The sequence below is a fragment of the Struthio camelus genome, chromosome 18 (genome assembly GCF_040807025.1).
Source record: "Struthio camelus isolate bStrCam1 chromosome 18, bStrCam1.hap1, whole genome shotgun sequence".
Taxonomy (NCBI): domain Eukaryota; kingdom Metazoa; phylum Chordata; class Aves; order Struthioniformes; family Struthionidae; genus Struthio; species Struthio camelus.
Genome location: NC_090959.1, coordinates 10,024,883 through 10,041,641, shown reverse-complemented (window position 1 = coordinate 10,041,641; position 16,759 = coordinate 10,024,883). Strand labels below are relative to the sequence as shown.

At 49.5% G+C, this 16,759-nt stretch overlaps 1 protein-coding gene across 1 annotated transcript; it reads right to left on the bottom strand.

The window, feature by feature from the left end:
• Nucleotides 1–1,197: 1,197 nt before the first annotated feature.
• On the bottom strand, nucleotides 1,198–5,919 carry CEBPB (CCAAT enhancer binding protein beta). Its single transcript, XM_068912482.1, has 2 exons — nucleotides 3,521–5,919; nucleotides 1,198–2,911 (listed from the first exon to the last, which is right to left on the bottom strand). Exon 1 carries the CDS (start codon nucleotides 5,629–5,631, stop codon nucleotides 4,645–4,647), a length of 987 nt encoding a protein of 328 aa, XP_068768583.1. The 5' UTR covers nucleotides 5,632–5,919; the 3' UTR covers nucleotides 1,198–2,911; nucleotides 3,521–4,644.
• Between the last annotated feature and the right edge of the window lie 10,840 nt (nucleotides 5,920–16,759).

Genomic DNA, 16,759 nt, shown 5'->3' with positions numbered 1-16,759 from the left:
CTCTATATTCCAAGGATTAGACTCTCAGACCATGTTTTGGGTCACAGCAAATAGTTTAAATAGAACTTTGTTCTTTTTTATAATGTTGTTTTTCTGTTCACGGATATCTCTCAAAGGAGAGGTAATTACCTCACATATTTAGTGTACAGTTTTGTCCAAATGGTTTCATTTTTACTTAATTGATTAAAAAAAAAAGTATTCGGAATTTGAACTGACTTGTTTCCTTGGGCTGGGTTAACTATATTCCTAGCCTTGTTTTGATTTCCTGATTGTGTAGGGTCCTTTCAACATACATGCATAGATTTAATTTTTTCTTCACACTGCGTATTAGTGCACGAGTTTTGCCCTAGAATTCTGACTATTAAGCAGCTACTTACAGTTAAACATAAAAAGCTCAAGCAAAGTTAATCTTAACACTCAGGAGAGCAGTCATAGAAATATTGCATTATCAGTCAGTAGCAAAAAGAACAAAATTCATAATTATGCCGTCCACTGTATGATCCTCTGTAACCGAATGCAGAACCCTTCCACCATTCTTGTTTGGTGGTGTTTTAGACTCACTTGGTGTTGATATGAATGACAAGAAAATGCAAGACAATGGTCATTGTATCTTAAATGATAACATTATAAACAACGTAAAAGATGATGTGTAATTTGGCCTCATATACATTTTTCTGTTTACTAAAGCAGACCTGAGTTGCACTGACTTTTATTCTGGTCACTGCTAGTGAAACATTGCTTGAAAACTACGTAGCATGAGAATAACGTCATATTTTTACACACATCCACATTGGTGACAAAAATGCAGTTGTAAAGGTAAAAACTGCGCAAACATCTAGGATGCATCAATTATGTTACTTATAGCTTTTCCCGTTGTAATTTGGATAGCTGAAGGCTGTTGTAGGGTTTCAATGAGAGGGGGGAAAAAAAACACACTAACCAAATGTGACTGAGTGTCCTAGCCCAATAATCCTTTGTTGCATGCGTGCAATTTGGGTTATTTTATTTGATAGAAGGGAAACAATTAGTATAGAAAAAAGTGCAGTTTTTCTTGCACCCTCCAAGAGTCATTAATGGAAGGCAGTGGGAAAAGCAACACACAATGTCTGAGCTGCGAGAGGCTACTACACGCTTTGGGCAGATAAGCAAACTATAAAATAATAATTTGTATAAATAGATAGAAGAACTGCTAACAAATTAGTACTTGTCAGTATTTTTAATTATTTTGTTTTAAAATGGTACATATAATTTTTTTTGCAGAACTAAACACAATTGAACTCAAATACCTAGCAAACGATGAAACATTGTTAGATGGTTTGAAAATAGAATGTCAGGGCTAAGGATTTGATCTTCTAGACTTATTTCTACATAGGAGGAAATTTGATTATTTTAGTAGTAATGAGAAAGACCTATTATGAATCAGTCAATGTAATAAACAATTTGAAAGAGGAAAAAAAGTCCAAACCAAATGGTGTTTATAAACTTCCACAAAGTTCAAAACAGAAAACCAGAGACGCGTGCCCTAACTTCTCTGCATGATTTGCTTGCGTATAGACGACAATATCCTACCACAAGTTGCACTGAGTTGCGTTGCGTTAGGACAAAGAAAATAAAGAAACCCCGTAAGAAGACAGCTGAGATGCACCAAGTAACGCTTTCAGTCAACAGAATCTTATTTGTAATGGGAAGCTATATCAATATTTGAAGCTGAGCCAGTGTTTGGACAGGGATTTTCCGATTCCCCCACTGTGATTAGAAAAGGTATTTGGAATCTTTTGTCTACTTTAGCACTTGGAGTTTTCTTAGACTCATTTCCAAACTATTTTTTTCTAGGAAATATTTTAATTGCAAGGGGTTTTTTTGTATGCTTGTTTTTGAAGTAGGGTATTTTGTGACCTCTACGCATGTAAAAGTGCTACAAAGCTCCTAAAATGTACGTTATGTGGCTAATAGAAGATTAAGAAGGAAGGATTCAGGAATTCTCTTTCCGAATCTTTTACAAATTCCTCTGAGACTAGAGACTAGTGCATTTATGTCCTCAGTTTTCCTGCCTGTAATTGCATCTTTCTGACAAAAACTCAGTGTTGCACAAGTTCCCACCAGAACGAGAAATCTGTAGCCTAAATTAAGAGCTATATTGGAATACAGCAGCAATTTAAACATCATTCTTTAAATTGCAACAGCACAGCCCTGACTCTTGTTAACTGCAGCAGGCAAAGTTTAAGGACGGGGATTAGCTCATTCATGCCTGATAGAGCTCTATCTCCAGAACTGGACTATAATTTAAACAAATATAAATGCCTTTAGTACATCTTATCTTTCCATCTACCCTGCCTCCCAGCCCCCACAAACCGAGCTTTTGACGGAGGCCCCGTCACTTATAAAGAAGAAAAGAAATTCATCTCAGGACGGTGCTGCTTCTAAGTGTGGGTAACGTTACATGGCCTACAGCACAACAAGAAAATAGGATCTAACGATGTGGATCAGTTTCGTAACAAGAAGAATAGTAGAATAAACAGCCACAGGAGGCTGGGGAAATCATCGTCACGAGGGACAGTCAAGACAAGATCTAACGTCTATCCTGCCTGCAAGAACTTGAGCCGTGCTGGTGCAGGAGCTAGCTCACCCAAGAAACTCTATTCTTACGGTCTCATAAAAACAACTTAACTGCACTGTACAAATTAAAAAGCAAAAAAAAAAAAGAGATAAATCTGTTTCAGGTCTAACACTTCACTTCTTAGCCCTGCACAGCCCCTGGTAGCAGCTATGGAGGCATAGCGGAAGCAGGCAACACAAAACATATTTTAGTAAGAGCTCTGGGAGATTTACCTGCCGGAGGAGGAGAAGATCCTAAGTGTCAAAAATGTAGAACAGTTCCTTCAGCAGAACTCATGCTTTGTTTAAAGAAACGCTAGAAGTAAGCAATCAAAATCAAGATTTTTCCTTTTTCTGCATTGAGAATTGCAAAAATTACTCTTTATATTGGAATATACAGCAGCAAATTCAAATCTACTTTTTTGTTTAAAAAAATATATTCTCTATTCAGCTGTCAAACAGAGTATAGACAGTGAGGAAATTTCTTTTGCGGGGCACTGGGAATCCAGATTTTAAAACTTAGTGGTTAAATTTGGCCTAACAGGAAAATGGAAAATGCTGAGTAAGATTTGATCATTTGCTCAACTCCCTCCATGTAACCAGCTCAAGACGGTTAACTTTTTACAGACATCCACACAGCAGCGAACAGTGGGGAGTCAGGAAATACACGGCTCGGGGGCCTTGGCAAGTCGGGCTCCGTAGCGGCAGCAAAGCCTTATTGCTCTTTGAAACAAAGTTATGGCCTATTGCAAGTTCCTCCTTTTCTGCCACCCCCACACGTTATCTGTTGTTTTGCCCCAGCAAACACGCATGCACACATAAACAAACAGCTTTCAACGGAGAAACTCTACCCACGGTTTTTAGAAACATTTTTTAAAAAGTCTCAAGAGAAAGTACTAGGGAGAGTTATTCAAGCGCCTCTCACCTGGCCAGGTTTCATGCAAGCTTTCTCAGCCTTGACCAAATTACTGACATCCAACAGATATGCTACTTCCTCATGTTTATTCCTGTAAACTACAAACACAAGAAATGCTGAATTGTAACTTGGAGAATAGACACTCCTTAAAGGAAAAAAAAACAACAACAACTCATTTCAAACTTCCTTCCTTACTTTTTTCTTCCTCCCTCCCACTTCAGACTTGGCATTGCTTTGCTAGGTACTGCTCACGCTTTGGACAGCACGTCTCTACACACCAAGAACAGCGAGAATTGCAAAAAACCCCAAAACAAACACTTTCTCCCCAAACAACCCCCAAGCTGCAGCTAAAGCAAGTGATAAGAGGAAATAAGAAGAGGCAGCAAGAAAGAACTGGCTAAAGCTCCCAGCTCTGCTCTTTGCTAGGTCTTTTTTTTTTTTTTCGTCCCCCTCCCCCTCCTTTTTTTTTTTTTGCTGAGTTACAGAGAAAGTCAAAAGACCAAAAAAAAATCTTGGTCCTTGATCTCAGCATTGAGCCAGATTGAGCTAGATTTTCAGCTCTGTCTCTAATCTCACTTTAAACGTGCTCTCAAAATAAAACAAGCTACTTTTTTAACCTAGTCATAAAGTTTATTAAAATTGTTCATTAATGCTTCAAATGTAGCAAGAATGCATAGATCCCAAAATATACATATGTATTTTCTTATAGAAATAGATTATTCTTTATAATAAAAAAAAAAAAACTGTAGGAACATCTTTAACAGATTACTCAATTCATGACTGACAGTTACACGAGATTGCATCATGTACACAGCATTCCCAGCCATGCTTAAAGGATTGCATCACTCTGCCCTCGCTCTCCTCTCGCCGTTTTAAATAACCCCCGCGCCCCGCCGCCTGCGGAGCCCGCCCGGGGCCGGGGCCGGGGCCGGGGCCGGGGCCCCCGCGGGCAGCCCGCGCGGCAGCTCGCCGTGGCGGGGCCTTCCGCCCACACGTAAATAAAGACCAAAAAAAAAAAAAGAAAAACAAAAAAAAAACCCCGAAAACAGAACCAATCCGCCCCCCGGGCTCTCCTCCTCTCCCGGCCCGAGAGGAGGGAGCCGGCGGCGGCGCGGCCCGGCCCGGCGCGGGGGTCAGCAGCGCGGCGAGGAGGCGAGCAGGGGCTCGGGCAGCTGTTTGAACAAGTTCCTGAGGGTGCTCAGCTCCCGGGAGAGCTGCTCCACCTTCTTCTGCAGCCGCTCGTTCTCGGCCGTCAGTTCCAAGACTTTGTGCTGCGTCTCCAGGTTGCGCATTTTGGCTTTGTCGCGGCTCTTGCGCACCGCGATGTTGTTCCGCTCCCGGCGCAGCTTGTACTCGTCGCTGTGCTTGTCCACGCACTTCTTGGGCTTGCTCTTGCCCGCCGGGGGGCCGGAGTAGCCCCCGCCGGCGGCGGCCGACTTGGAGGACTCGGAGGGGTTGGGGGTGCCGGGGGGGCTGGAGGAGGACGAGGTGGACAGGTTCCCGCTGCTGCCGCTCGGCACCGACTGGTAACCCAGGTAGGAGCGCACGGTGCTGCCGTAGGGAGAGGACATGCCCCCCGGTCCCGGCCCGGCTCCCCCTTCTTCCTTACGGGGCCCCTTGCAAGAGTCCAGGGTCTCGAAGACCGGCTCCACTTTGGTCTCCACGATCTGGGGCGGGAAGCAGCCCGGCAGCCCCCCCGGCTTGTGGCTCTGGCTGGCGCAGGGGTGGCTGTGCCGGGCGAGGCTGATGTAGGTGTAGTCGGGCTTCTTGCTGCCGCCGCTGCCTTTATAGTCCTCGGCGAAGAGATCGGAAAGGAAATCTTGGCCGCCGCCGCTGCTGCAGGCAGGCTCAAAGTTGCCCCCTGCTGCTGCTGCGGGAGGAGGCGGCTGCGCCGGCTGCTGGGATGCTAAGGGGTCCAGGTAGGGGCTGAAGTCGATGGCTCTCTCGTGGTCCCCGACGGTGAGCTCGGTCATGGAGCGGCCCCCGACCGCCCGCGGGTGCAGCTTGTTCAGAGCAGCCAGACAGTCCGCCTCGTAATAGAAATTAGCCACTTCCATGGATTTAAAGGCGGGTGGCTGGATGGGGAGGCATGCTGCGTCCCAGGCCACCAGGCGTTGCATGAAAGCAAAGAGGGATGCAGGGAGGAGAAAACAGCGCAGGGGCCCCCCCCGGCAGAGGATCAAGCTGCCGCCGTTGCGGTGGGGGGCTCCAAACCCTGCCTCAGTCTCTGGTGCTGGGTACGGCCCCCAGCTGCGCTGCCCAGCACCGGGGCTGGATCAGTTCCTGCGGCACGGCGGGGCTTTACCGCTCCTGCTGGTGCTACTCGAGCCGGCGTTTCGCCTCCGGACCATCTGGTTCTGGGTCCCGTGTCCTAAAGTCTCTGACTTAGGAAAGTTCCTTTGCTCAGTTATTTATAGGGGCGGTGGATCCCATAGCAACAGGAACGTCAGCGCCTGGCCGCCTGCCACGCTGCACACTTCGCAACCGCTGGCGCTGGCCCCGCAGGAGGCACTTGGGGGGTGTGTGCGTGTGCGACTGTACCTAGCCACCCGGAATAAAACAGGGTTGGCTTTTGAGGGAGGGGACTTACTCGCACAGTCCTGCAGGTAAGAGAAAGAGCAGGGCAACCTTTCTTCCTGCCGGCTGATTTTTCTGAGCTGTTGTAAAATCTGCACGAGAGGTCAGTGGACGCTACTCGCCCCTGGAGGGTCTGCGGGACGTGGACACACACGAGTGTCGCCCGTCCTGAGACGCTGCTGCCGCCGTCGTGCCAGTACAGGCTGGATCTTTTGCACCTGAGAGTAGGGTTTAGTGCTGTAGGGCGGAAAGTGCCGTGCAGAGGTGGGTGCAAATCCCGTTTGGGTCCTGTTTTACCCTTGGGGAAATCAAGGCAGGAGGGATTTTTCCGAGTTCTTTTGCCAAGGCAGGGAAAAAGCTGCAAATAGAAGACAGATCCTGTTATTCTCCGGCCAATGTTTAATCAAGTAAATCCCACTGGCAGGCAAAACTGTCCCATAGAGACGTGCTCCGAACCACTTTACAACAGCCAGCAGGGAACTCGGTGAAATGGAGCTGGAGCAGGACACGGCGCTGCTCCAGACTTCCTTCTTGCGGCTATGAGCGGTTAGAGAGCTGAGCAAACCCTGCGCTCCCCTCCCCACCTCTTCACGCAGGGATGATGGCCTTAACGTTTGTCTTGGCGTATTTACTTTACATGATATGGTGCAACTGTCAGGGTACACAAGTGATAGGGAATTTGTGCTCTGAAACCGAAGGGGGCCGTATTTAAAGTGATTCAGAAGGAAAGTGAGATACGTGCATAGAAACATGGAATCCACGTGTTTTTAGAATTGCAGGGTAAGTTTAGGAAGGAAGACTGAATCTTGATGTCCGTTTTTAATTAAAGACACCCACCTTGGGAATCAAACTTATATTTTCTCTCTCTTACTCCCACATTTACCTGTCTACAAGCTGGTGATTCATCCCCAGAATAAAGGACATTAATTTAAAACAAAACATATAATTAAAGGAAGTAGGAGTGTCCTTCGCCTTAGTAAAGAAGGCCTAGCACTGCAGGGAAAATGACACTGCCTCTCAGAATAATGTGAAGCAATCCTGCGGTGTGGGAAATACTGTAACGTTAAGCCAGAGGAACAGGTATTGCATTATGCGATTCAAACAGTCAACTGTTCATAATGTTCAAACCTCAAAACTTTGAAAAGAGGAAGAATTCAGAAATCAGTCAGTAGACCATCAGGCTTTTCTTTCTTTTCTTTTTTCTCCTCTTTTCTTTTTCTTTTCACATTTTCAATGGCTTTTTCTTTCCATAATGAAAGTACCCTAACAGGTTTGCAGACTTCAAATATTTCTAGTTCCATCTTTATCTACCAGGCTAATCTTTGGTGAGTGCACCAGAGATTAAACTGGAGCTGGGCCTGGCCAGAGATCTGGTCTGCAGGTTGTAGCTGCAGCCCATACCTTCATGAAGACAAACATCTGTATTAGGTGCAAATGCTGGCAAGTTGTAGTGAGCCGGGGCTCGTTCTTCTGGCAGTTTACTCTTTTCTTCTATGTCTTTATCCTGCGTTCTCATCTGGCAGTTATAGGCAACGGCTGCTGTAACTGGCCCTTGCAACTGAACTCGTGGAAATTGCTCTCACGTGCTTTCTACCTCCAAGCAGAGGGACTCACAAGCAGGTGGTCTCCTACAGTGATGGCTCCCCGAAATGCATGTTTGGTCTTTGGCAGATCTCTAGCTTACCGTGGCCGTTAGCTAAAACTGAACATTAAAACTGGTAAATCTCCTGGGCAAATTTTCAAGATGTTTCTGGGGATCTCACATTTGCTTTCTTTGACCTGCTGCCCTATTTGCTGCTGCTCTGTAGCAGAAAGTTGTACCTGAGCCTAGGCCGATCTTCCCTAACAAAATGTCTGTGCAACTATCATGTGAAAGAGATTGTATCAGAGATGGTATGGCCCACACCTCCTTTCCAGGCCCGCGCTGAGTAATTCTGTACTCACGGAGATCACACGTCAGCCAGCACAGGAATTGAGGCTGGATGCCCAGCTTGTCGCCTCCATCCCGTCTCCCCCCTCACCTCCGCACTGTCCCTGCATCTCTTTAAACTTCCTCCAGCTCACCTCAAAGCCCAGCAGCCACTCACGGGGAAGCAACATCCAGTCACAACTTCTCATGGGAACCTTGTTGGCGGAATTAACCACTTATCCAAAACCCTCACATTCAGCAAGCCAGTTTTGAGCTAACTCTTGTGTCTTTTAATTTGTTTTTGCACTTGTCATAACAAATGCATGGCCAGAAATGGGGTTTTGGAAGCGTGAGCAGGTGCAGAGCAAGGCGCACACTGCGGAGGATTGTCCCAGGCAGCCTGGGCAGGGGCCTGAGCACACTCAGTCCTGTCCCTGAGACTGCTGTGGCCTGGCCTGGCCAGATGTGCACGGGCTACTAATCCTCCCCAAAAGCCTTCGCTTTAGAGAGATACTTTAGGCAGAAATTGAGGTGCAGACATTTCTTGGTTGAGGGGTCCAGGTACTGGTGTCACCCTGTGAAATACCTGAGGGTGAGAGCACTTTTGCAATGGGTGTCCTGACAGAGCAACCTTCAGCAGAAAGTCAATATTTTGTCAAAAGCGCCTGCTTTCTAATGATTTCATGATTTCCCTTTTCAGAACTAGTCAACTGGGGAAGGAGACGGCATCATTCACAGATTACTTAGTTAGAACATCAACATTTTTGAGCAAAAAAAATTTTTTTTCTGATGCAATAAAATCCAGATGCTTCCGGATTCATGCGTAAAACAATATAAATACTGGAAGGGTAGCACACTGATACCAGAAAGAGGAAAAGGTGGAGGGAAGAATCTCTTATTCACTGCTCATTTCTGTCAGGACTTAGATTCTGCCCTCCAGTTTCCCTTCTGTACTGTAAAGCCACAATTTTCCAGCTCTAGGCTCAACCCTACACTAAAGCGTTGTAGAGGCATCTTCTTTCTGGAAATTGTCTTCTTTTCCACTATTTCTTACAAGCTCTCCAGTCCTGCCCTCTAGGTTACAGCAGCTGTCCCTGAAGGACATCAGCCTAGAGGAGAAGATACCAGTTTAATAGTGACACATCATACACTGAAGTGTTTGTAAGAAGGTCTATGGATTGGGGATTGTACGCTAGGAAAAAGTTGGCTATAATTTTGATGCTTCTTGCTGCAGACTTCTCTCATGTGTTATTTGCCTTGCAGTAATTGCTAGCAGATCAGTCAGATCAGTGCTGCAGCATGGTAAGCATGGTGCGAACACGCAGCTCGCCCAGAGATCTGCGGTCCAAAAACAAGATGTTCAGGAGCAGAAGAGGGGCTAAGAGGGAAGAGGTTAATGCCAGAAGTTGATGGCGTGCACCAGTGAACAAGGTGTTGCAGACAGTGTGTTGGAGGTGAGTTAAAGAAGAGAGTGTAATGGCTTTCGGGAGAGCCTGGGAGAGCACGGGGGCGACCTGGGGAGCTTGCTGGGGGGTAGGAGGTGATCTTGTCTGAGAGGCTGACTTAAGTGGAGCCATGCTGTAATAAAAGCTGAAAAATAGAGAAGTAAAATGGAAGTTTATTTCTGAGCATGTTCTGTGCTCTGCCTTTTCCTTCTTCCTGGCCCCAGGTCCTTTTTTATGCAGCTGCCAACCTTATGCCAGCAAAAACTCAAGCGCTGTACCTGGTAGAGGCCGAATTTCAGGCTATTGCTTTGCACTCACCCTGCTCCACTGTATCAACATCAGATAGAGACAATGTCTCAACTTAGGAAGAGGCTGGCTTTCCTTCTGTCTCCCCTACTTCTCAGACCTGAGATTTTGCCTTATTTTGAAATAAAAAACTGTGGGCACCTGGTCCCCTCTCTCTTTGAACTCCAGCTTTTGTATTCAGCATTGCAAGCTCCCATGGCAGGTTGTTCGGCTGCCCGCTGCGGCCAGGTCTCCTGGCCTCGTGCGGTTCTTTCGTTGCAGCACAGAGTCCTCCCCCTGACTCAGTGCTCCCTCACCCCTTGCTCCCATGTGACATGATGATGCTCGGGTATTTGTTAGTCTTCTGCTTATTTTCTGCTCACCTCTGACCCGGCATGCTTGGCCTTTGCAGTGGTAGGTTGCTCAATCCCTGCTTTATCTACTTGCTGCTCTTTGCCCTACCGGGTGCTGCAGAGACGACACCTGGAGATTGGCACTGGTGCCTCCAGCCGGTGGGACAACATGAGCAAAATACCTTCTCCTACCAGACGGAAAATTTTCCAGAGCAGATTGCAGGTCAGAGCACCCACTCTGGGGCTCTGCGAGAGAGCAGAGAGGCAGGGTGCACACGAATGCCCGTGAGGGGGAGCGGTGCAAAGCAGCAGCTACTGTCTTTACTCCTTCCTCTTTGAGCAAGTATAATAAGAGGTGGCTTTGTGTTTTATGACTAGCCTGTTTTCTTGTATGCTGAAAGAAATGGGAGGGGAGTTGCTGTCCACTATCTTTCCAGAAGTTCTCCATAGCTATCTGACATTTCCTAGCTAATCATCCTCTCCTGGTTTGATAACTTGGTTATAGATCTTGGAAAATAGTCTTGTGTCAATGCTTTTTCTAGGGTATCCAAGTTCTGAAACAATCCATCACAGGAAACAGTAATCCAATCCTTATAGGATAGCCTGACAAGTATCAGAAGTTCCCAGTAGCAGATGTTAGAAATTCACACAGGAAATTTCTGAACTGTTCAGAGGTCCTGGGGCTGCAGATCAGGTAGCTGGAACTTCACAGTAAAACCTATAACCAGTGGAAAAAGTGCTGCAAACCTTTAAGTGCTCACAGGCAACTTCTCAAAGGGCAGGAAATTAAATTGCTGTGACATAGAGCAATGTGTTTTAATGCTTTCCCTAGCTGAAGATACAGTAGGAAGAAGTTTGGTCAGCAAATGCATACGTGATAACGGATCGCTACAAAGAGATTGTGGGTATTTTTACCCTGAAGATATGGTAAGTATCTCTACGGGTAGCACAAACCAAGGGAAGCATTATACAGGGTGACAGGACAGTGGGTCTAACTGAAGAATGAAGCAGTTACTGATAATGATTTTTTCCCATTAAAAGCATATTACACATCTATAGAAGAGCTGTTCTTTTGTACCCTAGACTTTACAATTACTTTTTCCAGCTACTTTCATTTTGTGTCATGCTCCATGGGGAAAGTGGGGCTGCCAGAGAATCAGTTAGGACTTGCTGGTTCTGAGTAGCAGCTTGTAGGAACAGCCTCGGGGCCGCCTGTGTCACCAGACCACCGGCCTTTACAGACCAAGTACCAGGCAGTGATAGCCAAAGTGCACCATGCGGCACATGCCTCCCTTCTTGGTCCTTCTCATCTCCCCAGCTTTGCATTTACGGCTCTGGGAGGGAGCCGTAGGAGTGGCTATTTCGGCTCTCCCACCCACTGAGACTTTCCCATGGCCAGGAGAGTCCAGCCAGGGAGCTGCCGCCAGCTGCTGCTCCCTTCGTGCCTTGTGGATCAGAAAGAGCCCAGGGTTGCATAAAGGAGTGGAACAGGCAAGAGAAATGAGTCTCCAAACTCTGACCTTCCCGGTTCAAGACAAGCCGTGTTCAGCACTGGGATAGCAGGTGCAGGCAGGGATCCCTATTCTAAAAGTGTTTATTTTCTTGGTAGGCACCTTGCATGCACGAGTGTGTAAGAGGGAAGTGTAAAGAGGTGCTCTGACTAGTGTGGATTTGCAGGGTGGAACAGTAGCCAGGACGCTTTATAAATTGAAAATATTTAAATCATTCAGCCTTACTGGGGAGGGACAGTCGCCGCTTGTCCCTTTGCACTTGAGCACGCTGCTGAGACGTCAGCAGCTGCTAACAGGAGGCAGCTGTAAAGGTTCAGATGATGACTTTTATGAAGAATGTTCAAAACCTTGGGGTTTGGGTGATGTCTGTAATAAATAATTGACAAAAAAGCATGGCAGGTAGAAGTGCAAAAACTTTTCCTTTTCTTTTTCTTTACCCCATGCCCCATGGCAGACCAGTTTGGTTCTGATGAGGGTCGCTCGTTAGCACCAGGCTGCCACGCTGGAGTTGTTACTCTACAGAGCTGCGTGCAGGCTTTTGGACGTGTTTAAACACTTTTCTGATCTTGGAGCCGGTTCACACCTCTGATTCGGTCCCCCATGCAAGCGCGACACATGAAGCCAAGGCAGGGGGCACTTGGGCAGAGCGTTCACCCAGGGCCAAACCGAACCCAGCAGGGCCAAGCTCAGCCGACCTGAGCTGTGCTGAGTCGAGCAGGTCCAAGCTGAGCCGAGCCGAGCTCAGCTGGGCCACGCCGGGCTGTGCCAGGCTGAGCTGGGCCGAGCCGGGCTACGTCGAGCCAGGCTGAGCCGAGCCAAGTCGGGCCAAGTAGAGCCGAGCTGAGCCGAGCCGAGCCGAGCTGAGCCAGGCCGAACCGGGCTGTGCCAAGCTGAGCTGGGCCGAGCTGGGCCACGTCGAGCCGAGCCGGGCCGAGCCGGGCCGAGCCGAGCCGAGCCGAGCCGAGCCGAGCCGAGCCGAGCCGGGCCGGCCGCAGCGCTGCCCGGGCTCGTGGCGCCACCTAGCGGCGCCCGGCGGGACCCGCGGCGCGGCCGCTCCCGACGGCGGGGCGGGACCGGGGCCGGGGCCGGGGTTGGATCGGATCCGGGGCCGGAGCCGGAGCCGGGGCCGGGCGGCGCAGCCCCGGCCTGGCCCGCAGCCTCGAGTGCGGTGCCCGCGGGGATTTTGTGCCTCTCTCCGGGATGGCAAATCCACTTTCTGAGCCGCCGGAGGAGTTCAGAGGCAGAAAGCAGACAGCCGTGAGCCGGCGGCCCTGCCGCCCGTTCACCTGTGCCGTGGCTCGGCAGAGCAGCGTTTTGGCCCAGAGCACGCAAGCACGGCCTAAACAAACCCATTTTTGGCAACTTGCTGAGAGTCTTAAGAGTCTTCTCTCAGACGACTCTTCTCAGCAGAGAGCTGAACACAACATGGCCTTGTAGTGCTTCCCTTAACCAACTGGCCAGGGATTTAGCTCTTGCAAAGGCTTCCTGCTGGTAACGGGGCCTATTATAGTCTGATGTGATCTCAGTCTTCTCCCAGTGGCATCAAGATTTGCCTGCATGATTTCCTACTTCTGTTCAGAGTCTCAGTGCAAAGGTCCTAACTACAGTGATATCTGCACTGTGTCGCCAAGAGGTTGCTCGATACATCACTTTTAAGACGGTGTTTCTAAAGGACATTGTACTTATGCAATGCTAAATCCTCATGGCTCACCCCTTCTCAGGCTACGGTGGCTCTAAGATGGTACTAAGTCTTGGAGTGTCGCCTGAGTCCATGAACTAACTTTCTGGTCCTCTCGCCTCTGCCAGCTAACCTGATAGAAAGAAAAAGGAACATTTTTCGGATATGTGCTGAGCCTTGCTTCGCCTGTCGTTCGGAGAGAACCAAGCCCTTAGAGGTGTTCTCTCCTCAGTGGTCTTCTATCGTGAAACATTAAAACGAAATTAGAAAGGGCTTCAGTAACACCTTTTTCCTTTGCTAGGTTTGTATTTTAACAGTCACACTGAAATTATTAGAGGAAGAAGCAGGTTTACTCCAGCAGAAATCGAGAGAAAATGAAAAACCTTTTTCCAAGAACATTTTTTAATCAGTACAAAGCCAAATGTTACTAGCAATTTGCTGCCTTTTTCATGCTGGCAGCCCTTTTGCCTTGACAAAACAAGATGACTAGCAGATGTTGAAGGTACCTTGGGAGTTGCTCCCAAGAACCATACCTCATATAAAATCATTTATATTTTACATCTAACTTAAATATTCATAATAGGGACATACAGTCATATAGCTCAAAACACATTTAAATATGCCTTATTCTACCGAATGTACATTAATCCAGTCCCATTGCACTACTTCCATACTAACATTATTGAGGTCACTGTGACCCTAACAGTATCTTAGGAAAATCCTTAGCACCAGAACAGCCTAACCTCACAAACATCTAATGAAAACATCAGCATCCCTCAATGCCAGAGCACTCCCATCGCTCACTCTAAACACAGCCCAGTCCAACACATGAAGGCATCCCAAGCTAATGCCTTTTAAACTGATGCATTAGCTTATTACCCAATTAACAGAAACCACAGAAAAATCTCCCCCGCATGCCGGCCCCCTGTGCCAGCAGCCAATTATTATCATTTACCCTTTCTAGAAATCTTGATACAGTGAAGGACTCATCAAATGGCTGAGCCATCTTTTCATTAAGAGCCGTTAGTCCGCGCGCCCAGCTCCCCCTAATACGCAGGTAAGCGGGGATCCTCGAGCAGCAGGGCGGCCTCGGCGAGGTGCGCAGCGCACTTCCCGCAGGCTGCTGAGTCTGTCGAGCCCGCGCTGAGCTCCAGGGCACGACAGCTCAGCTGCAAGGCGGTCGGTGCTGGGGGGGTCTCTCTTCCCCCTCCGCCAGGCGAGCCGCTGCAAGGCGACCCCCGCAGCCACGCGCCTGGGGAGGTGAAGAGCCTCAAGGCAGCGAGGGGGCAGCCTCAGGGCAGCGGCCAGCAGCTCCCCAGCCCGCTCCACTCCTGCGCCGCAGCACCCCGAACCCCACCTGCTTGGGAGCGTCCTTTTCCCCTCCTTTATACCTTGCTGTCAAGAGAAGCGTTTTATTCAGTGCAGCGTTCAGTTTTCAAGCACGTAACTTTTGCATTAAATACACGCCTGCTTCAGGATTTCACCCTGTGTAAATGGATCCATTTGTAATGTTTGAGTGGAATCTATTTAATTATTTGAAACTCTGTTCTTATTTTAATGCTATTTTATTTGATCTTCACATAAACCCATTACAAAAATTATTTTTTATAGACATAATACAGTACTTAAATATTACTAGGGGCTTTTCTTTTGTGTGTGGGTGTATTTTCTTTCCCATGCAGGAATGCACGCCTTTGGGACTAACGACTGCACCAGCGAGTGGCTTTTAACCAAGTCTAATTAAGGAGCGTGGCCTGGGTTACCTAATAATGGAACTCAAAATAATTCTCTTGGCACGATGATGGTCTTGGCATGCGGCAAGAGGGACTGCCAGAAAACTGGGGAGTGCCAGGGCTGCCCCTCAGGACGGCGGGGAGGGTCTCCGTGCGGGGCCGGGCCGGGCCGCAGGCAGCAGCCGCCAGGGGGCGCGCGAGGGGCCGGGCCGGGCGGGCGCGGGCGGGCGCTAGGGCCCCGGGGGGCCGGGGGAGCGGGGGGCAGTGAGGGGGCCGTGGGGTGCCGGGGGGCGACCGCGGGGGGCTGGGTGGGCGCGGAGGGGCACTGGGGGCACGGCGGGGAGGTGTCACTGGGGGGGTATTGTGGGGTGTTGCAGTGTGGGGAGATGGCACTGGGGGTGTCACTGGGGGTTGCACTGTGGGGAGATGGCACTGGAAGGGTGTCACTGGGGGACTGCAGTGTGGGGAGATGGCACTGGGGGTGTCACTGGGGGTTGAACTGTGGGGAGATGGCACTGGAAGGGTGTCACTGGGGGACTGCAGTGTGGGGAGATGGCACTGGGGGTGTCACTGGGGGTTGCACTGTGGGAAGGTGGCACTGGGGGTGTCGTGGGGGATTGCAGTGTGGGAAGGTGTCATGGGGGTGTCGTGGGCGATTGCAGTGTGGGGAGGTGGCACTGGGGGTGTCACTGGGGGGTTGCAGTGTGGGGGGATGGCACTGGGGGTGTCGTGGGGGATTGCAATGTGAGGAGGTGGCACTGGCGGCGTTACTAGGGGGTTGCAGTGTGAGGAGGTGGTACTGGAGTGGTGTCACTGGGGGTTGCAGAGTGGGGACATGGCACTGGGGGTGTCGTGGGGGATTGCAGTGTGGGGAGGTGGCGCTGGCAGTGTTACTGGGGGGTTGCAGTGTGGGGAGGTGGTACTGGAGGGATGTCACTGGGGGTTGCAGTGTGAGGAGGTGGCACTGGAGGGATGTCACTGGAGGTTGCAGTGTAGGAAGGTGACACTGGGGGTATCACTGGGGGTTGCAATGTAGGGAGGTGACACTGGGGGATTGCTGTGTGAGAAGGGAGCACTGCGAGGGTGTCAATGCCGGGGGCACTGCCGGGAGGTGGCACTGGGCACAGAAGTCTGGCTTTGGAAGCAAGTAGCATTTTCCCAGCTACTTATTTGTTTGTCACTACCTTTGGCACACGCGTGCCCTGAGATGCGGCCCAGCCCCTGCACTGGCCAGCTGTGAAGCCGAGGGTCTCTAGGCGCTCCTCGGCCTCTGTCTGCATTCGGCATCGCTGGGCTGCCTTCGATTTCACCCACATGAACACCAATCGAGGGAAACGCCTTTGGACCCGTCAGGACCAAATTGTTACAGCGAAAAAGCACCAAATCATCTTCAGCCAGTACTGAGACGGCAGGTAGCGAGGAAGGCGGTGGCCAGGCAGGCGGGATGAGCGGAGGGGGAGGCGGTTGGGGAGCAACGCGGGGCAGGAGCTGGATGAGCAGAGAGTGGCGAGATGAGTGAGATGGAGGGGATGACAGACCAGGGAGGAGACACATGAAAACACAGCAACGGCCTGAAGGGCAAAGAATGAGCACATGAAAACATGGAGGGGGAGAGGGAGCGAAGGCGAAGAGGTGTAAGAGAAGGTAAAGTGCAATGGGAGCTGGGAAGTGAGAGACCCATGGGGAGAGGGAGGAGGCAGCAGGGTAAAGGTGGGGAAAATCTGCTGAGGGAGAGGGCAGACGAGGTGGGGTTGGGA

Coding starts and splice junctions, on each gene's coding strand:
- CEBPB (XM_068912482.1), bottom strand. CDS start 5,631: ATGCAACGCCTGGTGGCCTGGGACGCAGCATGCCTCCCCATCCAGCCA.